The 23,536-nt window shown below is 47.4% G+C and overlaps 1 protein-coding gene across 2 annotated transcripts in view; it reads left to right on the top strand.

Moving 5' to 3' along the window:
* The window catches only part of PLXNA4 (plexin A4), a 415,027-nt gene that overhangs the window by 197,967 nt on the left and 193,524 nt on the right, over window positions 1-23,536 (top strand). For both annotated transcript variants that reach the window (XM_085082004.1, XM_085082012.1), the window contains exon 4: window positions 12,183-12,314. In XM_085082004.1, coding sequence (XP_084938130.1) covers window positions 12,183-12,314 — 132 coding nt within the window. The remainder of the gene's footprint in view (window positions 1-12,182; window positions 12,315-23,536) is intronic.

A 23,536-nucleotide genomic window follows, 5' to 3' on the forward strand; every position in this document is an offset into this window, starting at 1 on the left:
CCCAAGGGCCACATCCACATGGCTTTTAAACCCCTCCAGGGATGGTGTCTCTACCCAAGACAGAGATCATTGGAACAAGATGATCTTTAAGGTCACTTCCAACACAAACCATTCTGTGATTCTATGAATGGAGAGGACCAACAAATTGTCACTAATGAGGGACCAGTGGGAGATGAGAGGAATTCTTGGGAACAGAAAGGCCTCAGTGAGCAGAGATGGCTGCTGAGGGGTTTGGTCTGGATGGAGGTTGGCTGAAGGAAGAGCTGGGACTTGATGGGATCTGTGCTGCTCATTTGGGACTAGCTGGGGAGAAGGGTGCTCTGTGCTGGGGCTGGGCTGCAGAAAGTCATGTCCTTGGTCAGGCATCACAGACAAAGCAGAGGAACCTTTGGTAGATTGGGAGCATCCTTCAGTCTATGGGAGGTGAATGGAAAAGGCCTCATCCACTGTTTCAGTGCTGGATCAGTTTTCTGGCTGCTTTCATGAAAGGGGAGAAAGGTCAAATGTGAAGTTTTGTCCCCAGATGGTGCTTCCCTTTTATCTGAGGCAATATTGGAAGATAAGCATTCACTTTCTCTTTTTCTCTCCTCCTTTTATTTTCTGCAGATAAACATAGATTATGAAGGTTAAAAAAGCTTCGAGGGCTGTTTTTTATCTGATATTAAGTTCTTAATAGGTCACCTTGGCATTGAGAAGCCCAGGAGCTGAAAGAGTCAGCAATTGAATCACAATAACCTTTGCAGAGCACAGCCCTGTCAGTGGGGCTGGAGCCCAGAGATATGTGGGACCTCATTATCTCAACCTTAGCCCCAGGGGTGTCAGCTCACAAAAGGGACAGGGGACAGCTTTTCTTTCAGGATCCCATTTCCCCTGGCCTTGGAGATAACCTGGCCTCACTTTGCTGACAGGAATTGTTCCCAAGTCACTGCTCCACTCACCCATCCAAGCCCAGAGCTACCAGTGAGTGAGTGAGGAAAGAGCTCTGGGTCCCAGATATATCTGTTTTCAGTGATGTGCTCACAACCCATCACTCTCTGCACTTCTGAAGTCATTTAGCACCAGCATCTGACACAAATATCAGTGCAAGGACAGCCAATCTCACTTGACCAGTGATATCATCTCTGGAATACGATTTTTGATTTGGTTTTTTGTTTTTTTTTAGAGAAAGTGGTGAAACTGCCCAAATCCTCAGCAAAGCACGAGCTTTGCTCTGCCTCTCCTAAGCTCTAAAGGGAAATTTCAAATGTGTCTTTCTGTCTCCAAGATTGAATGTGACAGGCTGTGATTGAGTTCGCTGCCCTTGCTGATGCCTGGAGCTGCCCAGGGCACTGCACCACCCGAGGTGTGGAAATGCCCCCCTTCAGATCAGATTCCCTGAGTTCTCTGCTGCAGGGAGCAGCTCCTTTGGAGAGAATGCCTGTGGTCTCTGCAGAATCTGCTGGGTGTGATAGGACAAGGGGTGATGGTTTTATCCTGAAGGAGGGTTGGTTTAGATGAGATCTAAAGTTTTTACAACAGGCACAGGTTGCCCAGAGAGGTGGTGGATGCACCTTGCCTGGAATCATTCAAGGCCAGGTTGGACGTGACTCTGAGCAAGCTGATCCAGTTGAAGATGTCCCTGGATGTTGAACTAGATGACCTTCAGAGGTCCCTTTAACCCAAGCATTCCATGATTCTATTTTTCCATGATTTTGAGTCACTGCATGTGTGTGCTCATCTTTACATCACCCTCTGGGTGCATTGGTGAGCACATCCTCAAGCCAGGAGGATGATCCTGGAGTGTCCAGGTGTTGGTGGGTGCCTCCACAGCCCCTGTTTCACCTGCTCAGATATTCCCACCCTCCTTCACACTGCTGTGCTGATGTGCTCTCCACTGCCCGCGTATCCATGCCAATTCCCAGCTCTCCACTCGTGCCTCCCGGTGCTGAAGGGCCTCTGGCTCCCTCTCAAGTGCCACAGTGTGGTGAGGATCTGTGGGTGGCTCAAAGCTCTCCCCGTCTGGCCACTGTCAAAGGGCCCTTTGTGGTGCTGCCCTGCACCCTCCGCCCCACGGCTCCCAACCCTCGGGGTCACCGCGTTCCCGGCGGGATGAGCTCATCTCTGAGGGAATCTGGTCCTTCAGCCCCGTGAACAGACACTTATAAAGGACTTGTATTCATCATCCAGCCCATGTTGTGGTGCATCTGTCTTCATTCCATCCCATATTACTCCCTGCCTCGGTTTTTGAGCTGTCTCACAGAAGGTTTTGTGCTCCAGGCCAAGTGCGTTGGGATCTTTGCGTCTGGTCAGCCCCATTCACACACGCGCTGCACTCCTGGGTGTTTCTGAGCCAAAACTCTGAGTCTTTCTGGTGTTGCAGTTTGTCTGAATTATTTTTATCTACAGTCCAACCCCTGCTGAAGAGCTGACCAGAGTTTGAGGGGCGTTTGGGGTTCTGCAGCTCATGAGCTGACACACATGCTCTCACATGTAAAAATTTCATTTTCATACATTATTTTTCACATTACTGTTCTCTTGATCTCAATCAGAATCACTGTGCCTCAAAACATCCCTTCACAGTCTCTTTATGAAGAACCAGGTGTGATGGCAAAAACAGCCATAAATATTTTAAAGTTAGCAAGTTCCCAAAATGTTGGCTGTGTAAAAGAAATTCCACCATTTTGGGAGAAACAGAAGCACCTGAGTGGCACTAGGATGACCTTTGAGATTATCCACTGGGATGATAAACACGAACATCCAGCAGCAGGACCCTGTCTGTGAGCACTGAACTTTACCTCTGGGAATGTCAAATAGAGAATTTTTATTCTCCATGAAGGAGCTGGAGTGGCTCTGGAGAGCACCTGTGGCAGGATATGTGCCTGATAGAGTGACCCATGGATGAAGAGACTGCTCTGTTGCCAGTGGGATTGAAATCCTGCAGAACTTGGGAAGCAGACAGAATTTCCTGTGGTGGAGGAGCAGAGTTGTCTCACCCTTGTGCCCTCCCTGTATTCTGACACAATGGTCAGTGGTGGCACATCCCTCCCTGATGGAGTTTCATTCCCCCAAAGCACCCATGCAGCCAGACAGCACTTGTAAGAGCCAGAAGCCAGAAATTTGGATGTTAAATCTGGTGGCTAGAACATTCAAATTGCCCCTTTATTTGGCCAAGCACAACTTGATGCAGACATTGTCCCTTAGACATACCATTGCTGCCAGCATGGAGCTTTCTATGACATACCTGCAGGTCAATGCCTTGAGTATCAGCCTTCATTTTCCACGGATAGACAACAGATAACAATTTTTCAGCCTCAAATATATTTTATATTAGGTTGCAGCATTGGGGGAAGTGGAGAACAAATGCCCAGAGTCTGTGGGAGCACAGGAACTCCAAATGTCTGGGTGTAGGGTGGCCTCTCTGGAGAAGAAGGAGGAGGAAGAGCAGGTTTGGAGCTCTTGTAGTGATCAGCACAGCCCAGTCTTTGGTAGGGACTGGACTGCAAAAGCCTCAACCCCATGCCATAGGTGAGTGCCAGCAGCCCCTTAATGGATTGCCTGGCAGGGTTGCAGCTGAACACGGATGCTTGGCAGGCCATTACCTTGAAAAATGAGCTCTGCCGAGCTTGCCTTGTGTTGTTACAAACTAATGATTTGCATTGATTAGCACATGGCTCATGAGTGTCTAATTTATCAATCAGGGAGCGCCAGGGGAGCGTGTGTAAACCGTGCTCTCAAAAAATGATGTCATCTGTCAATGGGCTCTTGGATGTGAGAGCTGCACATACCTGACATGCTCTCCCTGCTGAGGGAAAAGGACCTGGTCATCTCCTTCCCTTTTCCTCTGTTTCCAGCTCTGGAGCTGTTTCACTTTGGGGTGAGCCCTGCAGTTGAGGTACAGCCTGTCTGGACACACTTCAAGCTGTAATTACTAATTTTTGTGGTGCTGGGAACAGCAGTCAGAAACCCACTGTGTTAGGTGATGTCCAAGCCCAGAATGAAAGGTTGCTCTTTCACTTCTGTCTGATTTAATTCATAATTCCATTGCAGCCAGGAGTATCTCTTGTTAGTGGGGAACCAGAGTGGGATGGCACAGTAGTCCTGTGTTGCAGACTGTGGAAAAAACGGGTTTCTGTCAGCAAGGAATTTGTCTTCTTTGAAACTCCTCAAAGGAGGAGTTTCAGTGGCTTTAAGCTGACAGAGGGTAGATTTAGATAATTAGGGAAAAATTCATGGCTGTGATGGTGGAGAGGCCCTGGCACAGGCTGCCCAGAGAAATTGTGGCTGCCCCTGGATCCCTGGGAGTGTCCAAAGCCAGGTTGGATGGGGCTTGGAGCAACCTGGGACAGTGGAAGGTGTCCCTGCCCATGGCAGGGGCTGGCAATGAGATGAGCTTTAAGGTCCCTCCCAACCCAAACCACTCCATGATTCCATAATTCCAGTGCATCCCAGAATGCTTGATCTGCTGTGAGACAGTGACCCACTATGACACCAGAGCACCCAGCAGCAGCTCTGTGAAGTCACGGTGACCCCCATGTCTCTGGAAAACAAAGCAGATGCCCATCAACATCTTGTCCCATGTTTCTGTTGGACCTCCTGAAGCAGGAGGACTCTGCTCTGTCCCGCTATGCTGTGCTGGCTCTGCAGGGGTGATCTCCAGCAGTCAGGCACAGCTCTGTTTGACCCAATTTTCCAGGATTACACGAGAGGTCAGTGGGTGACTCCTGTGCAGGGATTAAACCCTGTGGCCCTGCCCAGTGTAGCCCCCGTGCCCCTGGCAGCCCCCAGCCAAGGGTGTGCAGTGTGGGGATTACAGTGCAGTGCCTGCAGATGATCAGGATTAGCCAGCAGTTATTCCAGGAAAGCTGTCTTCGAGAAAACCCTGTGTTGCTGCTGGGAGAAAAGGCCCTGGGAATTGTATGGATGGAGAAATGAGGAAAAACTATTCTCCCTGGCAGTTGCAATGCTTTAGGTGGAGCAAATAAGTCTTGCTTGTAAATGACAAGATTGGACTTGATGATCATGGAGGACTTTCCCAGCCTTAATGATTCTATGATTCTGTCATACAGATCTCCTATAGAAACAAATATTTTGTCTCATAGGACAAAATAAATTCAAACCAGGAACCTGATGGGATTGCAAGGCTGACCTGCTTTGTTTTCCCTTCTGTGTGGTGGTGTGCACTTAGGTGTATCTACACCTTGGGAGGGCAACTTTTACATGGGTGATAGAGATAGGACAAAAAGAAAACCCTTTAAACTAAAAGAGGAGAGATTTAGGTTAGATATTAGGAAGAATTCTTGGCTGTGAGGGTGCTGAGGCCCTGACACAGGTTGTCCAGAGAAGCTGTGGCTGCCCCTGGATCCCTGGAAGTGTCCAAGGTCGGGTTGGACAGGGCTTGGAGCAACCTGGGCTAGTGAAGGTGTCCCTGCCATGGCAAGGGATTTTGAAGGTCCCTTCCAACCCAGACCATTCTGTGATTTCATGACTCTCCTGTCCATATCTCTCTCACCTCTGCTCAGAGAGGCTCCTGTCATGACACTCTGTGTTCTGGACAGCACTGACAGCAGGAATATTAAGAACACTGTAAACACCTGGTTTTCCAGGTTTCTGCTCTCCATGTGGCTGGAGGTGCTCTGAGATCTGTGTTTGGATGTGCTGGCATCGTCCATGGCAGCAGCACTTTAAAACATGTGCACAAGAGAAGAGAGAAAGCTGCTGGCTGCTGACTTAGGCACGAGTTACGGATACCTCATCCCTTGCTTTTTCAATTAGCGTTTCTAAAGGCCTTTAGGATCGGTGGATAGACAGGGCTATTGAAATGCCATGTTTTATTAGGAATTGATCTCCTGTTAATAGGCTTTAGGCAAATTAGAACGGATTATTTTACTGGAAAACGGAGGGAAATGGGAGGAACATGGAATGTCACCGGCCCTTCCCTGTCTCTGCTGAGATCAATAGAGCTCCATCATGCAACCCAAATCAATGAAAAAGGAGGAATAGATGATCATCAGAAGGGCCTGACATTAGATCATACACTGCCTGCTGTGTCCTTTCTCCCTCTCCATGCCAGGAACAGCAGCCAGGAGCCCCGGCATCCTTTGGGGAACATTAGGTTCATAAAACGGGGAGGAACTGCTATTGGAAAAGCAATGAAGTATTAGTGGCCCCTGTGCAGTCGTAAGGCTGTGGCTCGGCCCTTCTCAGAGCAGCCTGGATTGATGTGCTGGGCTCCAGGACTGCTTGGATCTGCTGGAAATGGGGTTTGCAGATCCTTAATCCAATAGTGAGAAATGATGATGGTGATTTCTGTGAGATGCCCTGCAAGAAGGAGAGGTGGGGACAGCAATGGAGAGATGCCTCAGGGGATGGGGATGACAAAACTTGTCCTCCCACATCTTACTTTCCCTGCCCAAAATATTTCCTCTACTTTCCGAGGCAATACCACAGTCATGGTTGCTCCCTCACACCCAGGCAGAGGCAGCAGGGCCTGATCCCATGACCTGAAGGATTTACCTTTGAATTCCACCCTTGCAATCTTTCTGGCAGCCATTTAATCCCCTCCCCTGGGAGCTGGGGCAATTTCATGGCCAAAATAAACCACCAGCGTGACTTGAGCGAGAGCTGCTGGAGCAGGAGATGATGAATTCCCTCGAACTCCATCAGCCCAGAGGCTGCTGACGCTGCACAAAAGCAGAATGGTGGGGAGGGATGGCTTGGCCGAGCGTGCCATGGTTCACCAAGCTCCTCTTCTGCTTAGTTATTCATTTAATTATTTGTAATGACTCTCATCCACCCAGCGTCTGTTCCTGCTGCCCGCCTGGCCGGTCATCGGGATCCTGCTCCTGACCACACTTCCAGCAGCCCTGGATAGTTTTCAAGTGATTTATACAGAGATATTAATTGAAGGCAGTGTTATTTTAACTCTGGTGGGCCAGGAATGGTGTTCTGGGCAGGAGGTGATGGTTTTAGAGGAGTAGGAAACAGCTGAGCCCATTTGGCATAGTCGAATTTTTTTTTTTTTTTCCTGCCAGAGGCCAGTCCAAGCTACTGGACAAATAAAATAGAAGTGAGGTTGGGACAAATACTGGGACAAATAAAATAGAAGTGAGGTTGTAGCAGGAGATTGGGTTAATGAATGTGTTTCTGAAGTGAGTCTGAAGACAATTTTGAAGGGACACCTTCCACTAGACCAGGTTGCTCCAAGCCCCATCCATCCAACCTGGCCTTGAACACTTCCGAGGATGGGGCGTAAAAAACCTCTCTGACCAACCTTCACCAGTGATTTTCCTTGAATAAAACAAAACTGGACGATTTTAACATGCTCCAAACACTGATTTAGTCTACAGGATCAGGCTCTGATGGTCTGGAGTAAAGCTCCTGAAGTGTATCCATGTGGATGGTGTGGATGATTTTAGTAGGAAGTGTCCCTTTACAGGAAGGAATAACATGCTAACAGAGGTATGTGGTCCTCACTGGAAGGCAGGTGTTTCTGTTGCTCTGGTGAGCTTAAAGATACTTTCTTCTTTGTCATAATCACTGTCTTCCAGCAAAAGGCACCAAATGGTTGCCACCACCAATTCCTTCTTTGTCCTGCAGCCCCACTGCTCTTTCTTTGACCATTTTAAGTCCATCCCCATGATTTGGAGAGGGTTATTATGTCCCTCTCTTTGATAATGATGTGATACCAACCTCTATGTCCCTCTCAGAAGTGTGTGAGGCATCTGCCAGCAACTTGCTGGGGAAACTGTCCTCCAGCATCAGCCTCCCGTGGATCCCTCAGCAGCTGGGGAGGCCCAGATAACGCTGAAAAGCATCAACTGAGTGATGGAAGGTATCTTTTACCTTCTTTCATCTATCAGACCCATGGGCTGCTTGCCAGGATGCCTGTGGGTCTAGCCATGGCCAGGGTGGAAGCTCAGAGAAGGCCAGAGCCTGTGTCTTTAAAGATTAATAGTGTTGTTTGCTCATTAAGGAGATCGTTTTGAAGTCAGCGCTAGCCAGAACATTCGAGTGCAAGCATCTGTTTGCTACTGGGAGAGGATATTTATTGTCTGATACTTCAATGGATGTAAATAAACAGCCAGCCCTAGATAATGTTCAGACAAACAAACAAACAGCTGCCAGAATAGGTCCCTTGGTAGTTGACCTTCGGGAAGCATCATGCTGATGTTTTAATAGCAGCCGGCTCTGCAGAGCTGAGCCCAGTGAGTGAAGCCTTCCAGGAAGAAGGAGGATTAATGTGCAGCCTGAGAGTGCTGAGCCCTGGGAGCTCCCATGTGTGTGGGGTTAAAGGAGGACAAGGAACATGGGGTGCTGAGCTGAGCATTTGGGGGTCCCGGGAATGTCCAGGACAGGAATTTAGGCAGTGGGAGCTGGTAGATGATCCCATGGTGGAGGTGATGGGTATGCTTGTGGAGTGTAGGTTGTGGTGGACTGAGCGTTTGGACACCCACATGTGGTCCTGGACCCCTCACTTGTTGCTCCCCTCCCTCTTGCCATGCAGATGAGCTCATGGCTCACAGGCAGCTCTCAGGAGCAATCCCAGCTGTACTGTCAGACTCTCATCCCCCAGCCCAAAGGGAACATCTTGAATATAAGAATGCCCATCATTCAGTCAGAAGAAAACTCTACCCATGCCAGCACCCCAGCTCCAGGTGGGGCTTGTGGCTGATGCCAGCAGAGAAGAGCAGAACAGAGGGAACGGGTGGTGCCTGCTTCAAATACCCTGCAGTTGGAAACTTGGGGAGCTTTCTGAGAACAGATTGTTTCTGTGTCCCTAACTTTAGTGGTGATCACCTGCAGACTTTGATGAGAATCTCCTCATTTTTTCTTCACATGCTCTTTGATTTTTTTCACCAACCCAAGTGCCCTGGTTCTAGTAGGAGCCTTGAAGCCAGGAATAAATCTCTCTCTAAGAGAAAGTGCAGTTGTGTTGTCTGATGCTCAGGACTGTGAAGAATGTGCAGGGAAGGTGGAGATCCTCTGGGGCCCAACATAAGAAAGACAGAGTTTAAGACAGGTAAAGGGATGGCTGAAGTTAAGTGCCAGACTTCTGGCTGCAGTCTCCGATAATCACCTCACTGCTGGTGCGGCGCTTGCACAGGCTGTGCAGTGTGGGTTGATGTCTTTCAGATTTTCTGGCCTTTTTCTGAATTTTCCTTCTTCTTATCTACTAGATTTAACTAGAGAGAGGGGTTTCTGCACTTGGAGCTGTTGGGCTGTGGGTGTGTGAGCACACGTGTGTGTGTTTGCACATGTACAGTGCAACAAGCCCTGTCCCTTCCTCCCCCTCTGCAAAATAATGACTTTTCAGGCAATTAGGCCAGCAATAGCTGTTAAATCACTTCCGAGTAGCTCTGTATTCCTGGCGTGAAGCCTCTGCAATCTTTTACCTGCACCAAATGCACAGGGGAGATCCCTGGGGTCTGTGCCTCCTGTCTCCTGGTTTGTTAACTCCAGCCGGCTGCTTCTCCAGCCTGCCTCTTCCATCTCTGAGCTCTTTCCCTTCTAATGGGGCCTGGCAAAGGCTGAGGACAGTGACAGAGCCCTGGGGTGATAATTGGCTGCTTACATATCTGGCAGCCTGCAGATCTGACCCTGGTGGTGCTGAAAAATCAAGGTCAAAGCAGCAAAGATGTGAGGTTTGTTTAGCAGAGGGATCAGCGGAGAGTGAGGATGCTCTGACAGGGATGAGCAGCCATGAGGGACTGGGGGGAGGCAGAGTGGAGATGGCAGACAAAGCTCCCTGACTGCTCCCTGAGAGGGAGAACTTGGAGCTGGAAAGCCTCACTGGGAAAGAGGAAAGGCTCCTACTGTGGGAATATTTGATCTACTTGGGGCAGAGCCCCAACAGGGAGACTCCTGTGCTCCTCAGCCTTCCTGTCTCCTTCCTTTCCACTGACTCTCCTAAGGGGAATGACTCATCCCAAGCCTGTAGGCATCTTTGCCCTTGACCTCCTGGGTGATTCACATCAGTGTCCACTTTTAAGAAGAAAGACTCAGAGGAGCTGAATTCCCTGGTGAGGGACTGTGGACATGAGTGAGCCCTGTGCTCCCAGGCAGCCAGAGCTGATGGGATTCAGGGATGCTCAGTGCTGGGCTTTAGGCCCTGAAATCTTTGTGTGTCAGGGATGTTCAGTGCTAGCTTCAGGCCCTGAATTCTTTGTGTGTCAGGGATCTTCAGTGCTGGGCTTTAGGCCCTGAATTCTTGGTGTGTCAAGGGATGCTCAGTGCTGGGCTTTAGGCCCTGACCCCTTGATGTGTCAGGGATGCTCACACCCCTTGGTGTGTCAGTGCTGGACTTCAGGCCCCGAATTCTTTGTGTGTCAGGGATCTTCAGTGCTGGGCTTCAGGCCCCAAATTCTTTGTGCGTCAGGGATCTTCAGTGCTGGGCTTCAGGCCCTGACCTCTCTGTGTGTTGATGTTGGACGTGTGTTGCTGTCATCAGCAGATCCATCAAGATGACGAATTAACTGCAAATCCTCCCGTGTCATCTGGCCAGCCCAGCAGCCAAGGCCTGCACGTGCTCCCACTTGTGTGGAGGCTGGTGGATAACACAGGATCTGAGCATCCCTGAGCACCCTCCACGCCCTTTGCTGGCACAGAGAGCCCCTCTAACTCCTTTCTGCTTCATTTTCCTTATCTTTCATGGGGAAATCATATTCCTTTGTTGTCCCACAGCAGGTGAGTGCATGAAGTAAGGACCAAGATAACAATCTGTTTATGATTGCTGCCCTTTACTCATACAGACTCTCCAGACACTCTATCATTCTCTCTCTTCCTTTCTCTTTGACTTTCTGATACAGAAGATGATTCAGGCTCAGTTTCTTGGCTGAGAGGTTGATACAGAAGGAACAAGCTCAAGGACTCTGCCAGGGAACAGTGGGAACAGGTCTTGACACCATAAGTTCTCCACAGCTTGTTATTTCCTTTGGATGGGAAGGGTGCTTTTTGCTCAGCTATCAAACTGCAGACTGGGAATCTTTGGTCAGGAAGGAATGGAGATCCTGATGTGTAGCACGATGAAGATCTCCCATGACATTTTTTTCTTTTAGGGAAGGGTACTGTGGTGGCTGTTTTGCTGCAGGATAAAACATTTTCAGAAAGTGAAAGGCAACACATGGAAAACATAGCAAGGGAGATAAGGAAACAAATGATTGTGGGGTTTGCTGCTGTATAGAGCCTCATATGATCCAGAAGAACTCCTGAGAATAGTTAATTTATTCTGATTTGTTCTATATTGAAAGGGGTTGCAAACCTTCTCCAGCTGGTTTTGAGCCCAAACTCTAAAAATCATTTTTAGGCAGGTGAAGAAAAGTCTGTTGTTTTTCGCATTTTCTTCTGTATCACTGGATCATTGTCAGGGATAGACTGGAACTGTGTGTCTGGTTCCTTCTCATAATCCCAGTTATTGATGTCCCTAAATGACACCCTGTTATGAGATGTGTCTGGAATCATAAGGTGCCACATTCGTGCAGGAGTGATTTCAATACCTGATATATGCAATCAGCAAGAGAAATTGTCTGTGTTGCAATGAACACTGCAATAATATATTGCCCCGTGGAACATTAGCAATAAGAGCAATAATATTATCTGAGTAGCGTTCGAGTGAGTCAGTCCTGCAGACTTGTGTGCTTTTTTATCTTCTGCTCATCGCCACCACAAATTCTTCCCTTGTGCCATCATTTTGAGCGTGGTAGATTTGTCCAGGCAGTGACAGGAGTGCAGTGACAATGCCAGATAAGAGCGAGCAGGCTCTGCATTGTTCTTACAGTGCTCTCGTGTTGATGGGACCAGCAAAAGTGATGAAATCTGCTTTATCCTTTTGGTGAGAGGCAGGGAAAAGTTCACTTTGTGATGACAGTTGTTGTTCGAAAGACCTGGACCACAATAGATTTGTCCAATGATTATTATGTATATATATTATAAATAGAGATATATTACTATGAGGGTGGTGAGAGAAAAGGTTGCCCAGAGAAGCTGTGGCTGCCTCATCTCTGGAAGTGTCCCAGGCCAGATTGGATGGGCCTTGGAGGACCCTGGGATTGTGGAAGGTGTCCCTGCCCATGGAATAAGGGCTGGAATGAGATGATCTTTAGGGCCCTTTTCAATCCAAATCATTCTGTGATTCTATGATGATTTATTCTCAGTGGAAGGAGGAAAAGTCCTCACGTTCTCACTCTGCTTCTGTTCTTGCTGCACAGATCCGTGTGGATGGCACCACCAAGAACACTCAGGAGTATGAAATCGTGCAGGTGGTGGACAATGGCCCCATCCTCCGGGACATGGCCTTCTCCATGGATCATGAACACCTCTACATCATGTCTGAGAAGCAGGTAAGGAGCTCCATCAATCCATGGTGCTTTAAAAACCCTTTAGCTCGATCATGCTGTGGACATCAGGGCTGCTCATGAAGTTCTGGTAGCAACCACATTTCCTACAAGGATGTGCTCTGTTGTCGACCTCAGGATTTTTTATGTTCATAAACCATGGTATTTATACACTTTTGTAATATTGAGGAGCCAGGGGCACAGAAAAGAGGGCAGCAACCACCCCCTGAGTTGCTAACAGCCAGATTCCAGGGAATATGAGTTCATCATGGGAGCCTGACTGATTTCAGTACAATTCTTGGCCTTGGGAAGTTTGCTGCTTGGGGAGGGTGGGGGGAGGAGGAACTACTTTTACATGAAAAATCCACTGTTTATAATTAGTCCTGTGGGTGTGCAGGATTACTTGAGCTATCATAGCTGGTTGATTCACAGATGCTCATGAGGAGCTTGAGATCCACAAAAAAAAAAAAAAAGGGAGCAATGAGGGATTCTGGTAGGGTGATGGCAGTTGCCCTACAGCGACACTTCAGGGGAGGAGAGGCCACCTGTCTGAGTGGGACACATTCACCCATACAGATGTTCAATGATTTATTAAACAAGTGTTACTGGTTGTATTTTCTAATCTATGAGTGCCATTTTTTTCTGCTGAACCACTTTATTTTAAGTGTTTTGTGATGTTTCCAACCATTTCCCTCTACAGTGGATATTTGTACCTAAAATTTGACATGGGGAGGGGAGCAACTCTGTACATTCATCCTGATTAAGGAAGCTGAGAGATGTCGTATCTCAGGAGAGATGTCATATCTCAGGAGAAAGGACATGGCAGAGCTGGGATTCCTTCTCATCTGCTCCGTGCTGGGCAAGGATGGGATGTCACTTCCAGTGCTGAAGTGAAAACAGTCCCAGTCACATGTTGGGATGGGGTGGGAAGATGGAAACTGCTGCAAGCTGAAAGCTGGAGTTCCTGCAGGACTTTGGTTGTGAGCCCATTCCTTTTCCTCGTCCTTTTTTGTGGGTCCTTTCTATTTCCTTCTGCATAGAATGGAACTCTTTGAGAGTCAAAGCCCTAGGACAGAGCAATGCACCAATAACAAACCCACTGCTTTCAGGTTTGCTCAGTGTCCTTTTTGTGCAGGCCCATTTGAGGTCACCTCAGACACCACTGCTGGCTTTGCACAGCCCTTCAGATTCACAGAGACACCCAGCACCTGTCTCAAACCTCAGTGGGAAATGGCAGTGGGACAGCAATGTTCATTCACTCACACCCTTAAAAAATGAAATTTAGAACAAGAGAAATAATTACTTTTTCCTCCAGAGACTTCCAAAAACTTATTCTTGCTGGTCCATTGCCTACCTGCACTTCCCTGACCATTACAGCACGAGCAGATTAATTTTGTGCTTGGCTGTTCCAAAGCACAAGTTTAAGCTGGTGTTTTTAGGACCCCAAGCCCTGCAGAGAACTCAGGAGCCCTGAGCCCTGTGTGATTTATTCAATCATCTCCTCCCACCCATCCTTGACACCCATGGGTGTCTCTGTGGGGGAGGCTGGTGAAAAAGTCAGGGACTGTTGTAATTTAAAATCTGATGTGAGCCTGTGAAACACTCAGCACTACATCAGCCTTTGCCCAAATCTGATTTTATCTGAATGTGAATGACAGCAGTGCAGTCACTACCCGTGTGCTCGTGATAGAACACATTTTGAGTGCTTGAATGAATTAACATTTGTAGAGCCTCAGTGAGTGGGTGCAGGGGTTTGCCTTTGCTGGGGGCAGGATTATGAACAGGCTGCCCTTAGGGAACAAATATCCCACCCACTCTAGAAGCCATGTACAGATCTTTCATAAAAGGGTGAAGGTCTGACTTATCAGAGGTTTTCACTGCCCACAGTGGTATTGGGAGCTCTGTGGAGTTGGGGGACAGGAGGGTGATGGCTTGACCTGACCTTTTCAAAGATAAACAGGCACCACAGCTTGTCCCATCCCTGGGGAAGGAGAAGGTTTCTCCTCCCTCTGCCTGCTGGGCTCAGCCCTGTCTGTGCCCCAGAGATAAGAGTGGTTCTGTTATTACCTGTGTAGTTATTAAGAGCTGTTTTCATAGAATCATGAAATCATTAAGGTTGCAAAAGGCCTCTAAGATCATCAAGTCCAACCTTTGACCAAATATCCATGTGCTCACTAAACCATATCATGAAGTGTCACTTGTACTTGTTTTTTGAACACTTCCAGGGATGGTGACTCCACCACTGCCCTGAGCAGCTTCTTCCAATGCTTAACCAGTCTTTCACTGATAAATTTTTTTCCTAATATCCAACCTGAGCCTGAGGGAGTTGTGAAGGAGGTTCCCACTGATCCTTCTTTTCTCCTGGCTAAACAGCTCCACTCCTCATAGGATTTGTGCTCCAGACCTTATGGTTTTGCCAGATTCTGCCCCATCTCTCACCAGCCCCCACAAGAATGAAAACCCCAGTGATAAAGCCAATTTCTCCAGCTTGTCCCAGTTTTATCACAGCTCTGGACATTCCAGCAAGGCACCCTTTAACCTGGAACACCTGAAAGACCTGTCACTATCAATTTGGATAGAAGAAGCAGCTTTCTCATGCTGCCAAAATAATCCCCTGGCTGTTTTAAGGTCAACTTCTGCATGGAAGCATTTTCCCCAGTGAACTTGGGGGCCTTTGGGTTGCACATGGGGTTTTTCTCTGGAGCTGAACTCCCTGGGCTCCAAGGGAGATGGAACCCAGCTCAGCCTTGGGGTCTGTGGCTGAAACAAGTCCTGCCTTGCAGCTCCTCTGGGCACTGAGAGGTGACAAGCAGCACTTATCCACTCAGTCAGACGTGCAATGCTCTCAGGAGCAGGATGCAACAGCTTTTCACCATTATATAGAAATATATATTTTATAGGGAGAGTGACTGAAAGAGGGAGAGGGGGAATTTGTCACTGAAACCCAGAGACAGAGCATACAAGGGTCCCATCATTTCCCAGAGGTGTGGACATATCTGTGTTTAGGTGTGAATGTGCTTCAAGTCCCTGTTGACAGCGCAGGGAAGGGTTGGTGCACACATGGGATCTGTCAGGATTTATCAAGAGATCATCCCTTTAACTCCAGCCTTCACAAACACTCTGAGGGAGCTACAGTCACTAGCCCAGATTGCTCCAAGCCCCATCCAGCCTGATCTTGGACCTTCCAGGGATCCAGGGGCAGCCACAGCCTCCCTAGTCAACCTGTGCCAGTGCTCATCACCCTCACAGCCAAAAATTTCTACCTAATATCCAATCTAAACCTACTCACTTTACCTGAAACCATTCCCTGTCCTGTCACTACATGCTCTTGTAAATAACCCTTCTCCAGATTTCTTATATCAGTGATTGGAGTTTGGGACTATTTCTTTCTTCTTCTCCTGTTTCTGGTGTGCAGACAGAGGAGCTCTGTGCCTCACATGCTGATCTCAGAGGATGAGGAGCAGATGGGAAATGCTGGAGGAACAGGAGGGTCTCTGCTGCAGCATCTCTGCATATTTCCTGCTCCTCATCACATGTGCCTGTGCTTCCTTGGGCCCCTCTTCCTCACCTAATCCTCTCCAAATTTCTTTCTCATCCCAGCTGAGAACTCTTTGCAGAGATTGAGATGATTCTTTCACCTCTTTCTCACTCTCTGCATCTCCCTCTGATCCTTTTCAGCCCTTCCCTCTCATTTTCAGGCTTGCCCTTGCTTTTCCATCACTCCTGCACTCCTGGCATCTCTGTTCCTTTGCTCTGTCCTCTCCCAGCTGTCTCCACACTGCTGACTGACCATTTTTCTGTGTTTCCTCACTGCTCAGGTGTTGACACACACCCAGAGCCCATCTCTGCATGCCAGGAGGTGCAGGATGCTCATTCCCCTGTCCTGCCTTTGGACTAACATTTGGAAGGTCACCTCCATCACCCCCTAAATAACTCTGTTTCAGCATGTTGGATGCCTGGATGTCTCCCAGTGTTTTGCAAACACATGGAAGTAACTCCAAGACACAGGAATTTCAGCTCTTCCCTTTGATATAGAGGGATCAAAGGGGAGAGCTGGAGAAAATAACCTTAAAGGCTCAAAATCCAGAAGGCAAAGGGCAAGAGGCATCAACTTCATATTATTTAAATCTCAAGGTTTTGAGCTTCCTCTTACTTTTGGTTTACTAATGGTTCGGGAAGACTGTTCTGCAACCACTTTTTGAGTAACCTTACGTTACTTATGAGCAACTTAACCCATTCCTGGAATTGTCCAAGACCAGTCTAGACAAGGCTTGGAGCAACCTGGGATAGTGGAAATTGTCCCTGCCCGTGGCAGGGGGTGAAATCAGATGGTCTTTAATGTCCCTTCCCAAACCATCCTGTGATTCTGTGTTTGCCTCAAGGAAGGAGATTTGCTGTCCCTCTCTGAGCAGGCAGGTTTGTTCTGTGGGTCAGCTTCACGCTCCAGTGGAAAGTTGTGCTTTTCCCCTGTAAATTAGCGGAAAGTCACCCACAATCTGCGAATAAATCACATCTGTGCAGTGCTATCATTCCCTAAAACCATTACAGTGTGTCGGAGGTGAGACTGGTAGGGTCATGCGTAGCAGAAGCAGATGGGTATTTTGGAGGCTCTTTTAAACTTTGCCAGCGAAATATCAAATAAATATGTACTTCAACTAAAGCGTGGCAGAAAGCACATTTGGTAAAAATTAAGTAACAGTACTGCAAATCATGTTGACAGGGTCTTTTTGGCCTTTCTGTGTCTGTTTCTCATTAAAATGGGGAAGGCTTTTACCTATTTGTCTCCTGAGATTTATTCTTCTCCCCTCGGCCGCTGAGTCACTATCAGCAGCAGAATTATTGTTTGCAAATTAACTGCCGAAGAGGAGGTGGTGTCTGGCCAGTTTACTTCTGATTTCATGACCACTGATTAAAATCTTGTCTGCTGCTTATGTTATCGTATCAATTAGTTAAAGCAATCATTAATAACTTTGCTTAATTATGGCTTAATTTCTTCAAATGTGGTCTTTGCACAAGATATCAAGCGGCATTAACTCCTAGGTTTGGAGTGGCTGTTTCCAGGGGATTGTCAATTTGAGGCTGTCCCCAGAAACACTGGCTCAAGATCACAAGTTTTAAAAATAACTCAAGAGGTTCCTTCTTTTTTTTTCCCTTTTAATTTGCATTTGTTTGTTTGTGAGCCATCAGGTTGTGAGCAGACATGGTTTTCATCATTGGGCCAGAACCAGAAAAGGCAGAAATGATCTTGCTTGGAAAGAGAAAGCTGAGATTGTTTAATAGATGTGACTTTTTGACCTGTGGATTTAAAAGCAGCAGAGACACCCAGAAACTGTAAATTTTGGTGCTGTTTTTGCAGATTTCTATCATTCTGCTGTCTTGGAGTATTGATTTAGAAGGGGCTGTGAAAGATGACCACTGTGCACATCCACTCTGGAGGTGCTCAGGTCTTCTGCAGGACTTCACTTCTTAGCTTCTGGGTTGGCAGCATCACCTCTTCCTTGGATTAATTATAGTGCAGTTAGGAAAAAATTTTGGCTGAGAGGGTGGTGAGGCCCTGGCACGGGTTGCCCAGAGAAGCTGTGGCTGCCCCTGGATCCCTGGAAGTGTCCAAGGTCAGGCTGGATGGGGCTTGGAGCAATCTGGGATAGTGGAAGGTGTCCCTGCCCATGGCACGGGGGTGGAATGAGATGATCTTCTGGGTCTCTTCCAACCCAAACCATTCTATGATTCCAAAATCGGTGTTCCTAAACCAGACTGACATCCTGTGTAAGATCAGGGCCATCAGAGCTTCCAAGAGGCCCGAAACACAGGTTGAAATTCACCCTGTCTTTGCAAAAACGCGTCACATTCATCTCCCTCTAAATCCTCAAAAGAAGAGGACTCCAAACCACCCATTTCCTTGCCAGCTGTCCTGCTCTTGGGCACAAAATTGAGAGGGAAGAGCAGTTCCTAGAGTTCACTCCATCCCTATCAAGCAATGAGTGTAATCCCAATTGGCAGCAAAGGCAACTTTTGTTCTCTTTGATTGTTCTGTCCTGCCCCTAAAATACCCCTCATTACCCTCAGCAACATCAGAGGCTGAACTCCGCTCTCCCTCGCATTTGCTTTCACCTAATTAAGGGCCTGTTAAATAAGGTCAGATGCCCTCTGAGGAATGTCTGAATAGATGGAAAATCCCGCATGGATGCTCAGCTAAGGATGGAAAAGATACTGTGGGAATGCCTGTGCTTCCCAGCCAAGAATGATGAAAGTGATTTGGCCCAGTGGCAAAACTGCAGTGCATTGTGCTGCTGACTCTTTCGAAATAATTCTTTATCAGCAAAAGGCAAATTATCGCAAAAAGTCATAATTTAGCTTCATTTTAACTCATTTGCTGCTTTCACGTGGGTATTTGGCAGTAAGATGGGATAATTCAGGGTGCAGGGAGTTCCTTAACCTCCTGCTGGGTTGGTTGTGTGTTCCAGAAGGGATGTGAATAACTGAGAAAGCTGAGCTGAGCAGGAGAGGAACCAATTCAAGGTCTTGGAGGTGTCCCAAATGAGTCATTCATGGTGAGGGAAGAAATTCCACTTGGAGCTGTCTCCATCCCTTGAGATACATGGGAAGCTGGAATTTCAGCTCCCACTGTCCCTCAGCCTTGGTCTTTTCACACTTGAATTAAAGCTCTTTTTATGCTTTGGAAATGCTTTCATGAGCCAGTTGATACTGTATTCAAAAGCTCCATTTTGCCCTCAAATCAGGACTATGTAAAGTGCACTGGAAAGGAGGAAAGGCTTGGAAACAGTGTAGGATTTGGGAGACCTGGAGTCACCCTGCCTTGCTCACAGTGTGATTCTTGGGGTGGTCCTGTGCAGGGCCAGGATTTGGACTTGATGATCCTTCCACCCCAGGGTATTCTAGGAATTTATGATTCAGTGACATCAGATGTAGGCAAACCACTGTAACTCTAGGTGTCCTGAGGGTGCAGAAGATATTTCCAAGATCAAGATCTCTTTTGGAACTCTCTAATATCTGCCACTGACTATTGAAAACTCAGCTCTCCTCCTGACTCTTGATGAGAGCTGGAAAGCTCTGTTGGATCCCAAAGTTCAGAGAGACTTTTGCTTTGTCACCATCAGATGTCCAGTCTGAGTGTATCAGAGAGGGAAATGCTCCTTCAGAGAATAATTTGTAACCCCCCTGTCCTCTTTGCAGCCACCCTGTAAATGACATGAGTTAAAGCTTCCCTGATCCCATCTAGAGGAGCCTTGACAAGCCCAAGCTGTGTGGAGAGGGAGCAGTTTGACAGTTGTTCACTGGAGGGAAGGATTTCGTACAAAATGCAGGTCAGGATGCCTTTGCTTTGTGCTTGGCCTGGCTGATCCATGCCAGACCCCTGTCTCTTCCAGGCCTGCCCCATCCCAGAGAAATGACTTCCCTGCAAGCACATTGCATTAATCACTGGGTCCAGCTGTGGAGGAGGATCTGTAGCTGCTCCAGTACTCTGAGTTCATGTATCTTAGTTGAGGACAGAATCTAAACCCTGCCTGATGGCAGGACATGAGTTGCTGTAACTCTGGGTTAGAGCACTGCTGGTGAAATTTTGCAGCTGATGAGCAGAGGGGCCGAGTGACACATCCTTGGTCATTCTTGTGACAGAGCAGAGCATCAGGGCTGAGTCTCTGGATCCCCCCTGGGCCAGGATTTGGGGTGCACTTAGTCCACATTACCACAATTCAGTGCCCTTCCCACCAGAAGGCCCATGTTCAGACACAATGGTGGCAGATTTGTGCCTGAACTCCCCGCTTGTGCCCTCTTCTATGTGTTCAATATTTGAGGGTAGAACCACAGCTTTCACGGTGCCATCTGTGGATCCACATTTGGCTTGAACTGCAGCCTGAACTAATGTCAGCATTCATCTCTTAGCTTGCCAAAAAGCCACATCCCCATGCCAGGACTCTTCCTCCACAGGCTGCTCAAAGAAGTAGCACAGGAGCTGGAGGATTCTCAGAGGGTTCTCTAGAGGATGGTTTAATTCACCTTTGGGATTCCTTGCCTTAAGGTATTCATGTGGGGAACCAATTGACGGGCTTTTCTTGGCATCAGGACATGAGGAATGGGAGTAATGGGAGGAATGAGGAATTCAGCCTAACCAGGTCTCTTTCCTCCTCTACCACATTTTTAATTATTCCTTCTAATTCATAGAGCTTTGCTGACAGCCGCCCCCCACCTTGCACAGGGGACAGAAAATAAGAAAGAGTGGAGGAAGGAGTGAGCAATGCCCAAAAATGCAGAAAGCATTTCCAGAGTCATTCCCTGGGTGAGGAGAGGCAGGGAGCATCGATCCTGGGGAGCGGGTGACGGGTGGGAAGCCATGGACATTTGTCCCCTGGGGCACAGCGCTGCCCAGCTCGTGGCCTGAGGGTCACCTGGCACTATTGATCACAGTCCTGTTCCTCTGTGGAGCCAAACACAGGCTGCTCAGTACAGCTGCTGTGCTGTTCTGGGGAAAAGAGGTGGATGTGCGGAGTAAAATGCATCTCTCTCATGTTTTAAACAAAAAAAACCCACTCCTGTCTCCCTGAGTTCTGTCAGACTGCTAGGTTGTGCTTTCAGCTAGGAATAGGTCAGAGTATTAAGGGCAGCTCAAGGAATTTAGCTGGAAATCTGAAAATCTCCCTCCTCCCTTCCCCCAGCCCCTGACCCTGTAACAGACCCAGAAGAAGGGGAGAAGAAAGAGGAAACCTAAGAAGCTGGTGATTACATGTGAAGCCTGGCAGATCTGTAATCCTGGACTCCATTAAACATCTGTCTGCTCCAATCTCCCTGACAGCCAGGTCTCCTCCTCTCGCTGCCTCGCACAGATCCTGCATTTGCAGGTCACTCCAAGGCTCTGGTTGTTAATCATCATCCCCTGCCTCGGTGTTCCACAGCCAGCTCTGGGCAGCAGCACTCCCAGGGAGAGGGGATTTGGGCAGGACAGTGCCATGGCTCAGAGCTCCAGGCACATCCACACCTCCTGGGTTGGAGCTTTTCAATCTAACACATCCTTGAGTGCTTTCCCGGATCAGTGCCCAGTGCCTGTCTGGGGCTGTTCTCTTAATTATTGCATTTTAAACATGCCTCCAAAGTTGTTTCCATTACAGGCTCATGTGTCTTACTATTTTCTTTGAGGCAAGTATTTGCTCACTTGGGGCTTTTTCCTGCACTGTAAGTGCACAGAGTTATCATTTTCTAATGCATTTTCTAATGCATTTTCTATTTATCATGTGATATCCCTGAACTCCTAAGCACACTCCTTGTTAGTGGATTAATAGGAATTTCATTTTCAGACTCAGGGAGAACTTTTTTTCAGTGCTCCAGAGTTTGCTGTGTCTTTTGCACTCATGGCTTTGAGTCTTTCTTGCTGTAAGGCCCCTGCTAAATATCTTTCATCACTTTATATTACTTGATACAGTCATTATCATCATATATAGTAGGAGCTGGAAAATGAAATCCATTCCAGAACCTGCCCTTGAAAGGCAAACTGACTTTTATGTTCTTTCCTATTAAAAAAACCCCTTTAAAGTCATACTGTAAAGTTATTTTTCCCCATTTTTTTTCAGGGTTTGGGTTTTCTTCCAGTTCTTGTGATTTTCCAGTTTGTGATTGGAGACAAGAGTACTCAGCTACCCTGAAAATTATTTTCTTGTTTTATTTCCTAACTGGATGAAGAAGTAATGGGAATCCTTGAGACCTAAATTAGTCTATCTTGCTTTGTTGCTTGTTTTTGTTTTCTTTTCCTTTAGAAAGATATTCTGAACCAGCAATCTGAGCAACTTGGTCAATACTCTGTTGTATTTTTGTTTGTAGTGTAAGCTTGGTCTGCACAGACAGTTGTGTTTGGGTGCTTGGGAAGGTTTGAGGGGACAGAAAAATCCATGCAGAAAGTTGTGTGGATAAATCAGTGGGTATTTGTTTGCCCACTCTGTGGATATTACACATGGATACGACAATTCCTCTGTCAACTGTCCCATGTGTCATTGCCTGGATAAAGACCCCGTTAAGATTTTTTGAAATAATAGGATTTTTTGATATAATGGTCTTTAAACTTTTAGTTTTACTGTCTCATCCTAATGGCAGCACTTCTCACATCATTCCTAGGAATCCTTTCCTTTAATTCACCTCCTGAATTCATTTCTTTTCCCCTAGTCCTGAGCTCCTACATAAATACTTGCTCTTGTGTCCCTCCTCTGAGACTCTGGATCCACGGATGCCTTCGTGATGTATTTATAACTTGCAAAGCCCTTTGGATTTCTCAAGGATGAAAGATAGTGTTTGCACAAGATCCCTGCTCTCACGATAGAATTTGGGAATTTTTCTCTGGAAGGAGCCTTCCAAGCCCTTCTGAGTTCACGTGTCAGTAGTTTCTGCCCCTAAGAGTGAAGGTAACCCATGTGTTTCCTCCAAGCCTCACACCAGGAATGTGTTTTGATGGAGTATGAACTCCAGGGTGATTCACATAATTAATGTTGGATTCATGGAGCACTGGAAAAAAGGAGATGTTTGCACTGACCTGGGCTTCATCAGGACAAAGCTTCCTTTATTCCCACTATATCCTTGTTTTATTCCATTTATTGGTTAAATGCAATAAAACAGGGAACAGTTTCTGGCACAGAAACCAAATGCTGCCTTGTGCCTGGAAATCTCAGCTTTCTTCCTCCCCCCAAAAATGAGTGGCTCCTTTCAAATTAATAGGGAATAAACCCAAACCATTCCTGGACATCCCTTCCCCTCCAAGAGCATTATCTCCCCCTGAGACTTCTACCTCAGGCCATGAACTGGCAGTTTGGTCATTAGGACCCACTTGGCAGTGACTGATTGTGGGGATCTCTTTTGCTGCGGAAAATGTGGAACTGATTGTCTGGGCGACCCCGTTTGACCTGGGGAATTCTGCATTTAACCTGGCTGGAGACATAATAAACTGGAGTAATTAGCAGAGAAATTCAGTGGTGACACATCTAATTGATTGGAAATGCCAGTCCCTGATGAGAGCAGAGCTGTGGTGAGGGCTCTGCCGTGAAGGGGTCGTCGGGATGCTGTCAGGAGGCAGGAAAATGCAGGGAAGGAATGTGGAGCCTGCTGTAGGTTTGCTTTTCTTTGCAGCTGAGAATGCTGCAGGTTTGCTTTTCTTTCCAGCTAATGGCCTTGGTGAATATGCTATCCATCACTAATTACTGATCCCTCCACTCAGCACTTTCCCAAGGTTG

Source organism: Lichenostomus cassidix, chromosome 1Aa (assembly GCF_008360975.1).
Source record: "Lichenostomus cassidix isolate B80296 chromosome 1Aa, HeHo_3.0, whole genome shotgun sequence".
Lineage (NCBI taxonomy): Eukaryota > Metazoa > Chordata > Aves > Passeriformes > Meliphagidae > Lichenostomus > Lichenostomus cassidix.